The 13,660-nt window shown below is 29.4% G+C and overlaps 2 protein-coding genes across 2 annotated transcripts; one reads left to right on the top strand and one right to left on the bottom strand.

The window, feature by feature from the left end:
• Nucleotides 1–1,488: 1,488 nt before the first annotated feature.
• On the top strand, nucleotides 1,489–5,083 carry LOC137816648 (cytochrome P450 711A1). Its single transcript, XM_068619881.2, has 5 exons — nucleotides 1,489–1,818; nucleotides 2,598–2,750; nucleotides 3,096–3,897; nucleotides 3,997–4,092; nucleotides 4,588–5,083. Exons 1-5 carry the CDS (start codon nucleotides 1,505–1,507, stop codon nucleotides 4,918–4,920), a joined length of 1,698 nt encoding a protein of 565 aa, XP_068475982.1. The 5' UTR covers nucleotides 1,489–1,504; the 3' UTR covers nucleotides 4,921–5,083.
• A 1,984-nt stretch (nucleotides 5,084–7,067) lies between these two features.
• Nucleotides 7,068–10,261, bottom strand: LOC137816649 (protein IQ-DOMAIN 6). The gene is made up of 5 exons (XM_090298595.1): nucleotides 9,740–10,261; nucleotides 9,435–9,638; nucleotides 8,852–9,079; nucleotides 8,120–8,233; nucleotides 7,068–8,033 (listed from the first exon to the last, which is right to left on the bottom strand). Exons 1-5 carry the CDS (start codon nucleotides 9,797–9,799, stop codon nucleotides 7,359–7,361), a joined length of 1,281 nt encoding a protein of 426 aa, XP_090154721.1. The 5' UTR covers nucleotides 9,800–10,261; the 3' UTR covers nucleotides 7,068–7,358.
• Nucleotides 10,262–13,660: the final 3,399 nt, after the last annotated feature.

The following is a 13,660-nucleotide window of genomic DNA, read 5'->3' on the forward strand; positions in this document are numbered from 1 at the left end:
ATTCTTCATGTTTTCCAAAGTCAAGTCTAGACCAATATATATTATAATACAAATTATTTAATGAACTAGAACTGAAAATAATTAGAAATCAAAATAAATTTTAAAATAATTAAAATTTTGGTTTCTAATTTGAAAACAAATTTAAATTACTAATTGAAAAATATGTTGAATAATTAAATAAAATTGCATTTAATGAATGAGATATTAAGATATTATGATTATCTTGTTGGTTGTCCTTTCTCCATGTGACTAAACACTCTCCAACACAACACCCCATTGTTGTGGTTGTTTATGAGCTCATAGGAATCACATAATCCACTATGTGATTCTGGTCAATTTATTTCATGTTAATATCCATTTTTCAATTCTCAGATTTTCTAAATCATTGTCACAACCATTCACTTTTGTCTCCAACTTAATCATATATATCACCAACTGACATTTCATGGACCAAGTTCATTTTTTTTTTACTTAATCATTAGATTGATGCTTTCATCATATAATTTCAAAATATATTTTCTGTTTAAATATCTTTCACATGTTATCAGATTTTATTTATGCTAATCATAATAATATGAGTCTTTGATCTAGTGAGTTATAGGACAAAAAAATATGTTCTTTATTTTAAAGGATTTCTCATATTATAAAGGATATTAAAGAATGTTAAAATGGATTCAATCTTACAATTCAATCGGGCTTAAGTAATTTGAGTTTGAAAAATACTTTTTTTTTTTAAGATGGGAAAAAAGGAATTTCACTTTTTAATACCCGTGTTTCAAATCAACAATATTTTCAAATTATAATGAATAAGTGGATTGAGTGAACTTATAATAAATTGTTTTTAATTGTACCCTATATTAAATAAGTTATGAACAAAAAATACTTAACATCTCTAACCAATAGAGAGTTATAAAATTTCTAATAGAGCTACTTTAACATTCCTAAATACATTTAATGATTAAGAAATTATATAAAAATAAATAAATATTTTTTTCGTCCAGAAATTGATTTTTGTCATTAGTCCAAATTTATCCAAATTTTAGATATCTTGAATAGTTGTAATAAGAAAATTATTAGAATGAGTTCTTGCTCATTTTAGTATATTATAATATTATAACATTTACATGAAATATTTTAGTATTTCAGATTACACTGAAGATTCGTTTGTCACTTAAAAAATACTAATAAGAATTCATTCTAATAGTTTCTTACTACAAGTATTCACAAAGTCTAAAGTTTGGACGGAAGACCAAAACCAATTTCACCTTTCAGTAAGGGGATGAAAAAGATATTTTAACTCAAAAAAATTAATAACACAAATATTTAATATTCATATTTGTGTTATATAAATATAATAATAAAGAAAAGGTAATGTATTGGGTACAGTGTATCTAATTGGTTATCATGATTCACTAAGGGACAAAATAGCATCCCCACTCTTGATGTTGGTGTTCATAATGTTCATAATCCTTTCTCACCACCACCACAATATAAAACCCCAAGCATGAAGGTGAGACTACAACCCCACCACCACCCCTTCAAATTCAACAACCAAAACCTCACTCTCTATCCCTCTCATGCCAAAATAAAAATGGTGTTCATGCAATTGGAATGTTCATATCCTTTTCCATGTGTAGCCATGATCACCCTGCTTGCTTTACTAGGAGGGTTATTGGGTTATCTTTATGGGCCCTATTGGGGGCTAAGGAAAGTTCCAGGCCCACCATCTCTGCCTCTTGTAGGACACCTTCCCTTGCTGGCCAAATATGGCCCTGATGTCTTCTCACTCCTTGCCAAGCAATATGGCCCAATTTACAGGTTTCTACTTTCTACTCATTTACACCATAATAACAATAATAAGAAGTTGAGTTTAACTATCTTATCACTGAATCATCCTCAATTTCATTTCTTAACCTCATTCTCATTTTCTTCTCCTTCCCTCAATAAAGCTGTTATTGTTGGCATTATATCCAACTTTTGAATATATCAAATTCAAAAGCCTCAAAATTGTGTTGGGTGTGGATCATATTTGGTCATGTAATGATGGGGTTATATATGGTTGACTTGTGAAGGTATGTGTTATGGTGGTGGTGGTGGGACATGCATATTTCCTGGGAAGAAGTAGGTATAGTGATAAAAGTGTAAAACAAAAATAAAAGTGATTGAATTAAATATTGGAGATCCTGATATTTCACGTGCAAATCTTATTTTATAAGTTGGTTTTAAAAAATTGAGTTAGACTTAAATTCTGCTTGTGAATATAGTAATAAAGTTATTTATAGTTTATTTTAATAAAGAGTTTGTTGGGTTTACGCGGTTTGAGTTGACATTTAAAATATACCATTTTTCCAGTTAAATATTTATTTAAAATATTTTTAAGTTGATTAAGTGTGTTAAATTTCTTGCATCATTGTATACATGAACATTGTTATCATAGAATCATAATGCTTGATAAAATAATTGCTACTTCATTTCCTGCTTATCAATCCATATAAAATAATTGCTTTTTGTCCCTTCTCACCAACTTTGTCAATTCTTTATTCCAAGATTTTCACTTTACTGTAAATGATCTTGTTCCTACTTGTTTAATGGAGCAGATTTCACATGGGAAGACAACCACTAATCTTGGTAGCAGATCCAGAGCTATGTAAAGAGGTGGGAATTAAGAAATTCAAAGACATTCCAAACAGAAGCATTCCCTCTCCTATTTCTGCCTCACCTCTTCATCAAAAAGGCCTCTTCTTCACCAGGTATGCATAAAGGATAATAATTAAGCATATTTTTCACATATTAGAAGATATTTCAAATAATTATATTTCTTTACATATTATATAAGTATTGTATATCACACGTCGACTAAAGATTGAGACATTTCATCTTTATGCAAAACTCACCTTATAAGTCGATTTATGAAGTTAAATTAAACTTAAAATCTCCTTCTTAGTAATAAGTTATAAAAATGTTGTTTATTAACCAATAGAAGATTCCTTGCAATCCAATGGTTTTCCAAGATCTTTGTCCTGTGGTGAGAACAATGTTTGATGTACAAGATTAAAGTATAGAAAAGAAATTGATCATGCAATGATGATGTGTAGGGACTCACGATGGTCTACCATGAGAAACACCATATTATCGGTGTATCAACCATCACACTTGGCTAGTTTAGTGCCAATGATGCAATCATTCATAGAATCTGCAACACAAAATCTTGACACCCCAAATGAGGACATGATCTTTTCCAATCTTTCCCTAAGGCTAGCAACTGATGTGATTGGAGAGGCAGCATTTGGTGTCAACTTTGGCCTCTCTAAGCCCAATTCAGTTTGTGAATCAATCAAGAGTGTTAGCAGTGTGAAAAATGGTGATGATGGGGATAATGATGATGAAGAAGTATCAGATTTCATCAATCAACACATCTACTCCACAACACAACTTAAGATGGACTTGTCTGGTTCCTTCTCCATTATACTTGGTCTACTTGCTCCAATACTTCAGGAGCCATTTAGGCAGATTCTAAAGAGAATAGCTGGTACAATGGACAGGAAAATAGAGAGTATTAATGAGAAACTGAGTGGTCGTCTTGATGAGATTGTGAAGAGGAGAATGGAGGACAAGAACCGAACTTCAAAAAACTTCTTATCACTAATTTTGAATGCAAGAGAATCAAAGATTGTATCAGAAAATGTGTTTTCACCTGAATACATTAGTGCTGTTACTTATGAGCACTTACTTGCTGGGTCAGCTACCACAGCCTTTACCTTGTCATCCATTGTCTACTTGGTTGCTGCTCACCTAGAAGTTGAGAAAAAGTTACTTCAAGAGATTGATGAATTTGGTCCAACTCATAAGATTCCCACTGCTCAAGATCTGCATGATAGTTTTCCTTATCTTGATCAGGTCAGCTCATACTGATATTTGCTGAAATGTAAGATTCATACTTTGAGTTTACAATGAATAACCAATCATGATGTCAAATTCTCAATTTAATCAATGCAGGTTATTAAAGAGGCCATGAGGTTTTACACTGTCTCCCCATTGGTTGCAAGAGAAACATCAAATGAGGTAGAGATAGGAGGTTACCTTCTTCCAAAGGTATAACTTTTTTATATCATTGGAGGATTATATGTAAAGAGAAAATAATATATGCACAAAACAATGTAAAGAGTGTTTACACTGTTAGTTATTTTCTCTACATTTTGGAAATAACAAGGGAGATAAGAGCTTATAAGAGTATAAAGATAAGAAGTGTTATCACATGTTATACATCTTGGTTTTATGTAGAATATTTGTCATTTTCTACATACACATTCTTTCTTCAACTAATTCAATCAAATAACGAGTAAAATCATCACATTTTTTACTCTTTTTCTTACCTTTTACTCCATAAACCAAACATACCATAAAAAGCATATACCTTAAATGATTTCTAATTTGTAAATAGTTTCATTCTTACATTGCTATAAATTAGTCTGAATTTCTTCTAGTACATGTGCAAGACTTTCCACTTTCACTTGACAGACATTGTATAAACTTGATGGAGGGTTTTGAAAGTCATGTCATCACTGATGCAGTTTTGTAAATGAGCAGGGAACGTGGGTATGGTTAGCTCTTGGAGTTCTAGCAAAAGATCCAAGAAATTTTCCAGATCCAGAGAAGTTTAAACCAGAGAGGTTTGACCCCAAATGTGAAGAAATGAAACTAAGGCATCCTTATGCATTCATACCATTTGGAATTGGTCCTCGGGCATGTATTGGTCAGAAATTTTCCCTACAAGAGCTCAAGCTTACTCTCATTCATTTGTACAGGAAATATGTGTTTCGACATTCCCTAAACATGGAAAAGCCTGTAGAAATGGAATATGGAATGGTTCTCAACTTCAAGCATGGTGTCAAGCTTAGAGTCATAAGAAGAACACAATAAAGTGGATATGATACCAACTAGATTGTACTTGTGATTGTAACATAGCAAAATATACGCTAATTCAAACAAGTATAAGCTCAGATCTAAGTAAACAATATTTATAGGATATTGAGCTTCTATGCAGATTTTATAAAAGAAAAAGCATGCTCTTTTACAGAAAACAGATTCTCCCAGTGGATTGTTGGATGTTAGGACTTAACATAAGAAGAGTCCTATTAAAGAAAAACTAATTCATTAGATAGAAAAACTTTGAAGATTTAAATACACCAAATTGGAACTTATACCATTGTCACCATTTTTATCCTTTGTATTAAAAAAGTGCACTTTAAGCTTAACTCAACCTTATAAATGATAATGTTTAACATATTTGAATGTTAAGAATAAATTTGAAATGTTAATTGCTTTATAACATTTGTTCGTAATGATAAAAAGTTTTTATAAATATGCGAGAAATCGATATTTAAGAGACAATCTTAATAATTTTGTATGCGAGGAATGCATCAATGTCATTCAAGATGGAATGTTATATGTGTCCATTCATTAAAACTACACGAGTAAGAAGGATTAATGTCATTCTCAATTTTCTTAATTGAATTATTTTACTCATTTATTTTGTTTTCATTTAATTTTCATGCAAACTTATGTCAATATCATAAATTAAATTATTGTATATATTCTTATACTTAATGAATGCTACTATTAGAATTTTAAATAATTGTTCCTTGTGGGTTAGACATTCGCCCTTAGAAACGAATTATTATTGCACACTTGCGGTAAAATTGTCAACACCACAATCATTTGACACATGCGCAAATGTAAGTCAAATAACATGCCTCTTATGTACCTTCTTCTTATATCTCAAATACTATTGTATGTAGATTTGAACTTGAAATTGGAGTCCTGCACCAAATTATGGAGGGTTCATTTTTTAACTGAAAAATCCTTGAAGAAATTAAATGTGGTCAACGTCAATGGTCAATGGAAACATGAGAATCCTCACCATTCTCTAGAGCAACAACAAGAAGAAAAACCCTAATAATGACGATGAAGAATTGGACGTGCCAAAAGATGACGATGAACTCCCTCAAGATGAGAACATGTGAAACAAAATATGGGGAGGTATACAACATTTGTAACAAGGTATATGAGAGCTGCAACTAGGTATGAATAACTTTTCTCGCAACCTTCATAATGGTATGGAGCATGTTCACTAGAGAATTGATAATGTTGAAGACAAGATTCAAGAGCTTATATATAGTATACCATAGTCTTCAACTTGGTTGTTATTTCTTATTGTGTCTTGTATTTGTGTTGCTTTGTTATTTGAATGCTTATTCTCAAACTTTTTATTTTATTTTAATTGTTGTAAGTGACCTTTATTTCATTTGCATTCGTATTAAGATGTTTTATGCATGTCTAAGACTAGTCTTATTTTACCATCTACATGATATCAATTATATTTACGAAAATTTTGTTCACCTAATAATATTGGTAGAAATATTTGATAGTCAAATTTGTCTTCAATTACAATTTTCAAGCAATAACAATCAATATCAACTTTTATTTATAAATATTTTTTAATTAAAATTAAAAAATTATTTTACCTATTAAATTTTCGTAAATCAATTAACAATACAATAATATCATTAACTTCATAATATTGGTTGTAAAACAAATCTCATTTCAATTTTCTATCCAAATATAGAAATACATGTGTCAACTTTCATATATCAACATTTATCTTTATTTAAATTCAACTCTTCAACAATTTCATATCAAGGATATTTAAGTAAATGAATAAATAACACAATTAATTTTTTTATAAAAAAAATCACATCAATCGTATCATTTACGACTACAATTTTTTTTCACTCAAATTCACTAGCTGTCAAATTACTTTTCATATACAAAACTTTCCACTCTTTCCCCTCTCTTCCTTCAATTTCCAGTCCCACCCTCTTTCAAACAAAGGCTTAAAGATCATGATATCCACAATAATTTTCACTCTTTGAAACATCTCCACTCATCTATGAACATCCAATTTACACCTTAATCCAACCTATAAATAGTTATTAGTTTCAATAAAAACACCTATTATCAAGACTTATAACAGAAGAGAAGAGTCTAATTTAAAAAACTAGTTATTAAATGGAAGAACCTTCAGGCTTTTAAGTACAACAAATCTCACCCTTCAATTATTTTTCTTTTGTTTAGGCCTTCTGCAGTCTCTTGATATATATATCATGATACTACCCACAAAAATTAACAATTGATTACACAAATGCAGATCTCTAAAGTAGAGTATTGCGGAGGGAAAGCACAAAAGCTACTGCTACAGTTGTAATTAAATTCAGAGACCATTGAACAACAAGATGTTGAAGTGTTGAACTTCATGGAAATAAATACATATGAACAATCAATCAATTGAATCGTCCATTTCACCGTGGCTTCTTATCCATGTAGGTGGGTAGGTAAAGTGGCCTACAAAAGTTGGTTGAAGGGTCAGAAGCACCACTGCTTTTGGAATCTCCATTTGAGAAAACCGCTGTTCTTTTCAGAAACTGGAACTCATCCATGGACTGTTGCCTCTGAGATCTATTGCTTTGATGACTGCTGCTTTTCTGCTTTGCCTTGGTTGACTCTGTCAGGTTCATGTAACTTGGCCTAGTACTACTACTGTTGTTACTATCCTCTGTCCTCTCACAATGCAATGAAACACTCCCAGATATTGGTGTCATGGATGTGCATATTGAAGATGAATTAGAGCTCTCATCATAGTGAAACTCTGAACTAGGACTTGAGGATGAACGAGTGGCTTGCCCAATATGGGGAGGTATAGCTGAAACCCTTATGCTCACATTGTTCTTTCTGACTTTGACATTGCATGGTTCTGAAATATTTTTTGAATTTGAGGAGTCCACGCATTTCTTTGGTGGAGGAGTTTGCTCTGTGGCATCAGCATGATGATGAGTTTGTTCCATCAATCTACTCTCCCATGGCTTTGCTGCCATCCAACGTTCCAACCAACTCCATCCCCAGTTAGCCTTGTCTATCTCTTGCTTCTTGAGAGAGGTGTTTGCTCTTGAATTTGAAAAGGCTGTTGATCTCCATTGCTGCAAAAACCAACTGTTAAACGTGTTTCCTAGTAAGCAGGAATAGTAAAAGTTGCATATTTTCTCAATCTGTTGGTAGGTACTACCTTGTGGGCAAGAGAGTATGCAATTGCTCTCTCCCTCTTGAAAGCTCCCTCTTGCCTCATTTGTAGTTTTGTCTTGACATCTTCCAATGATCCTTTGATATCACACCAACCATCCTGCACACGAGTTCACAAACACATGTTTCTCACAAAATCTTCTGTAGAGGTGCGGTGTGCAAAACAATTTTGTATGGCAAGGGTGATGGTTTAGGAATTTGACAAAACTTGTATGCAATTTCTTAAGCTCGTGTTTAGATAAAGTTTGCAGACAAGTACAAACGGTGATCCTCCATTCACTCCATTTGAAAGTTTCAAGGCAAAACTGCAGTTAAACTCAGTTTATAATCAGACCAACTAAAAACCAGACAAGAGGCCATTTCAATTTTACTTTTTGATTGACCCCGTTATAAAACAAACACAGGTTAAATGTTTTTAGTGTAGTACTCTAATTAAAATTACATTTTTAAGTCAGCAAAGGTTATAGAAAACAAAAATTTCGATTAAAACAGTACCAGAAACATCTAAAGATCTGCATTAAGTTAAGTCTAGGTAATTCCTTGCATGCTTTTTTGGTAATCTTCCGTAATTATTTATGATTGGTGTTTTACCTTGGTGAAGATTCATGTAACAAAAGTTTCTTTTAGAGATGAATCTCCAATTCTGATCAGTGAAAAACACTAACAACATCTTAAAAATTGTATGTAACTTTTGTGTGAAGAATTCATGAGATGGTACCTCAGCTTCCTTGTAGAGTTCAGCCTTGGTGCGGCGTTCATTGAGCATGTTTTGCACTGCTTGGCCCTCCAAGGACATTCGCACGCGCCGCGCCCTCACACGTGCCTGGACACGAACCAAGGCCTGCATGCACCTCAATGTGACTGCAGCCTGCTTCCTCACAAGTCTACCCCTCACAAGAGCTTGAAGCCTCACCACTCCCTTCAACGCCCTCAATGCCCTTCTTGCCTACAATCATAACAACCCAATCATAAAAATCCAACACAACAAGCAAATTTCAAGAACAGTGTTCTGAATTGCAGAACACAACAACACTGTTCCAGCAATCATGTAAAATTTCACGCTACAACTACAAGTCACAATCACCATTGCAGCAGTCGCAACAATTTATAATCATTCATTGTACACTGAGTTGAATGAATGAAAAACAGCATGAAATCAAGTTGTGGCACAAGATTTGAGATCCAACATTGACTAGTAACATAGTCAAAGCAATGCATATAAAGTAAGTGAAAATTGTGTCCTGCATGATGAATTAGCTTTTGGAGTCGACTTAGATCCGAATTCAAACCGTAACACATACCAAGAAGGCGCGGAAAGCAGTTTGGATTCTTGTGGCAGCCCATTCTTTCTTGAGGAGTTTGAAATCCTTAGGTGGAGCTCTGACAACTGTGGCCACTGCAGCGGTGAAAGAATCGGAAGCAACACTGCCATAGTCGAAGTCTTGAGATCTGTTCTCCCCTGCAGAAGAACTCTTCCACAGCCTCCACTTCTTCTTCTTCCCCCCCTGAAACCACCCAACAGTTTCTTCCTCGCTCAATTGCCACCAAAACAACAACAGTAAAATAAAAACGGTTGCTTGGTAGCAAGAAACAACAATCAACTTACAAGTTCGTTCTTGGAGTTAAGTCCGATCAACGCCTTCACCCATTTTCCAGAAGCACCCATTTGGCTGGCGAAACTGTTCTATGCTAAAAACGCAAACTTTGGCTTGTTTTAAGGCAGGGGGAAATGGGATTTAATGAAGAGAGATTCTTTTTGGGTTTGTGATTAATGAGTTGTGAGTTAAACTGAGATGGGTAGTGATTAAGTTGGAGAGAGAAGAATGTGGAAGTTTTAATGTTTTTGATTGGTCGTGGGTTAGTGTCGTGCGTGCCGTTTTCCAAGATTTGAAATTCAAACATGAAACGGACAACAGACATGTCTTGTTATCTCCCGCTCCATTGGGACTACGTCGTTTCGGAGTTGCGAAGATCTGATGATTTTGTTGTGAGGGGACCCTCTTCATATGGGGAAAGAAAGAAAAAGTGAAAAGGTTTTGGAATGAAGAAGAAGAAGAAAAAGGAAGTGAGAGAAGAGTTACTGAATGCAAAAGTGGTTATATTAGTTCATTTGCTTTCACTCTAATTCAAAATTTAAAAGAGTCATAATGAATGCAATTAATAATAAGATCTGATTAGTGAGTTTTGAATTCAAACACTGTGATTCTCTCTCATAGTTGAAGAATATAAATTCTATAACTTCAGTTCCTTATTCTTACAAATGGTTCTGTTTCCATCTAACTTTTATTATCAAAATTTAAACTAATATTATCCCTTTATTCCTTTTTAATTGTACATTTTATATTCAAATTTTGTTTCTTTATAAGTGATTTTGTAAAATTCTAAAATGTATTCATGGTTGTTTTATTAATTATATCCTTATTATTTTAAGAATTCAAAGAGGAATATAACTGATATTTTACTGAGATTAGATGATAAACTATTTTATTAAAAAGAGTATTGGGATCAGAAAATACATAATACTATGTGAAAAAAAGTTAAAATAATAACAATATTTTTGAAAAAAAGAATTTAAACAGACGAAAATTAATGTTTGATTTATAATAAAATATAAAAACATTTCCATTACAGAATTCACACGTTCAATTATATATATATATATATATAAAATATTATTTTTATAATATATGTTTGACTTCTTATTAAAATATAATAAAATATTATATTTTATATGTTTGACTTCTCATTAAAATATAATAAAATATTATTTTTATATCTTAAAAATATATATTTCTATTAACAATCAAATAAAAAATTATAAAAAAAACTATAAAAAAACTATTACCACCAAATTTAAAGATAAAATATAATTAATCACTATATTAACTAAATTAAATATTATTTTAAAATTTTACAAATTATTTAAAATAATTTAGTTTATAACTAAAATTTTAGTATCTAATGATTAAATATCAATTTAAAAATTATTTTATAAATTTTTATTAATAATAAAAATTATTTTATATACCAATAATTTATTTAATTTATAAAATGATCTTTAATTTAGTTAAGTATTAATTAATTATTTTAGTCTCTAAAATTATTTTTTATGTTATAATTTTTTAGTGAAATATTAAGAGAATAAATCTTATAAATTTTTTATATTAAGATACAAATTAAAAAAAATATATATTATAAATAATATGACATAATAGAACCCATAATAATTAAATTAAATATTATAAATGAGTCCTGAAAAAAAATTAAAGAGAAGAGTTATATTATATGAAATAGTAAGACTTTATTCTTTAAATATTTCCTTACAGATAAAATAAAATGATTATTTAACAAAATTAACATAAAATTAATGATCATCATAACAAATTACAAGAAAAGAATATGTAAAAATTGTATTCACACAAAATAATAAATACACTACTTTATTGTATTTTGTCTCTAACATGGTTATATTAATTTGAATTTTATTCTTTTATTAGTTTACTTAATATTTTTTTATTTTGAATATTAAACTAAATATAATTAATGATGTTGACTTTAAAGAAATGCTAAAAACTGCCTAAAATTTAAATAAAATATTACCAAATTAAAATCAGGCATAATTATATCCGGGGTGATCGTAGCTCAATTTAATTTATTTTTTATTTAAAAATAATCTAAATCAAATCTAAAAATGAAATGAGATTTAATTTGGTTCCATTTTAATTTAATTATAAAATTTAATGAATGCCTTGTAGTTTGGTTTAAATCAATTTTTATGATTTTTATTACTATAAAAATATTAAATATTTTATAAAATAAATTTTTTAAGTAAAGAAACCTACTAATGAAAAATTTGTATTTTACTTGTCTTATTTATTCTGTCAACTTGTTCCTATATTTATGAAAAAAAATTTACATAATGTTACCACTAATAAATATAATTTCATTACAATCACAATATAATTAAACTGTATAACAATCTCTCAATACTGCATTCATGTATATGCTTAATTAATCAAAATATATAACATTATATTTCAACAAAATTAGTGGTTTGGATCAATTCTTATTTTTTATACGAAAATGGAATTAAATCGATTAGTTAAAAATCAGAACCATTAAATCTAGAAATAAATTGGTATAACTTTGGATTGATTTTCAATTTTTTTCCAACACTACAATTTCACAAATCTCTATTTATAAACAATAATATTAGTAATTATCCTAACTACCAAATTTTAAAGGAACAAATATTAATAGAAAATTATTAAATAAAAATCAGTTTTAAAGAAAAATAATAATTAATTATTATATAGATTAAATTAAATATTATTTTAAAAACTAAAAAAATAATTAATATCTAAATTAGTTTATATTATTGATAAAGAATTTTTAAATTGGAATCTAACTTGTTATCAAAATTTAACTACCAATTATATAGATATTTTATAGCTAAAACCTTGATAGTTAATTAAATACTAATTTTTTTTTTTTTAATTTATAAAATAATATTTAATTTAATCAATATAACAATGAATTATTTTTTATCTCTAAAATTAATTTTTATGAAATAATTTTTTTTAGTAATATCATATTAAAAACTATTTATAATATTAAAAATATTATTAATCAATTTTTTTATGTAACTTATCAACTTAATATAACTTGAAAATTATCGTTTCAAAAGTTAAAAAAAATTATCTTACATGGCAATTCGTAACTTAATTCTTTAAATTTAGAAAAACGTTTAAAATTAATCTGACACTTCTCTTTCTCTTTTTTGTTTTTGTCTAAAAACTATGTAAAATTCTGGCTTTGTAATTTCCATGTTCTGAAAGGGAGAAAAAGAAAAGACATAGAGTGGACCATTTTATTCCGAAGGAGAAATGCCTTTATGTTTAAACTGCTGTTGGACCATCTTATTTGATTTGAAGGGTTCAGAGAAAGAGAAAGATGAGAAAAACAAAAAAACAAAAAAATTGAATAATTGAATAATTAATTATTACAATAATATAAAAGTAAAAAGTAAATTTAACTTAACTTGGTATAGGGCCCTATAATCCAAGGACTTCCACTTTCATCCTCGGATCCTCCCATGCCACCACACAACTTTATATTTAATGTTTTTATTTAAAGTGAGAAGGGTAAAAAAAAATAGATAAAGGAAGTACTAAAGATAAAGTTGAGATAAAAAATATGTTTGGAGTATTTTGGATTAAAAAATAAATAAAAAATAAAAGGGGAGTTCTTTCTTTCTTTGAATAATTTAATTTAAAATTATACTTTTACTTATTAAGATCATGTTTAACAATAAACAACTCAAACAATATAAACAATAGAGTGAATAATACATTATACACATTTAGGCTTAGGCTGATTATAGAATTAAACTGAATTTTTGTCACATAATTTAGAAGAACAAAGACAAAGTAAATAAATTATGATAATATTTTAGTTTTTTTTAAATAATGATGAAGTTTACATAATATAAATTTTTTTTATATAAAATAATTATTAATATTTAATA

The sequence above is a fragment of the Phaseolus vulgaris genome, chromosome 1, assembly GCF_051622355.1.
Source record: "Phaseolus vulgaris cultivar YP4 chromosome 1, ASM5162235v1, whole genome shotgun sequence".
Taxonomy (NCBI): domain Eukaryota; kingdom Viridiplantae; phylum Streptophyta; class Magnoliopsida; order Fabales; family Fabaceae; genus Phaseolus; species Phaseolus vulgaris.

Bases quoted from the DNA above. Each gene is read 5' to 3' on its own strand.
- LOC137816649 (XM_090298595.1), bottom strand. From the start codon at position 9,799: ATGGGTGCTTCTGGAAAATGGGTGAAGGCGTTGATCGGACTTAACTCC. The intron at 9,639-9,739 runs GTAAGTTGATTG...GGGTGGTTTCAG, and splicing joins TTAACTCCAAGAACGAACTT to GGGGGGAAGAAGAAGAAGTG. The intron at 8,234-8,851 runs GTACCATCTCAT...ACTCGTGTGCAG, and splicing joins AACTCTACAAGGAAGCTGAG to GATGGTTGGTGTGATATCAA.
- LOC137816648 (XM_068619881.2), top strand. From the start codon at position 1,505: ATGAAGGTGAGACTACAACCCCACCACCACCCCTTCAAATTCAACAAC. The intron at 2,751-3,095 runs GTATGCATAAAG...GATGATGTGTAG, and splicing joins AAAGGCCTCTTCTTCACCAG to GGACTCACGATGGTCTACCA. The intron at 4,093-4,587 runs GTATAACTTTTT...GTAAATGAGCAG, and splicing joins GAGGTTACCTTCTTCCAAAG to GGAACGTGGGTATGGTTAGC.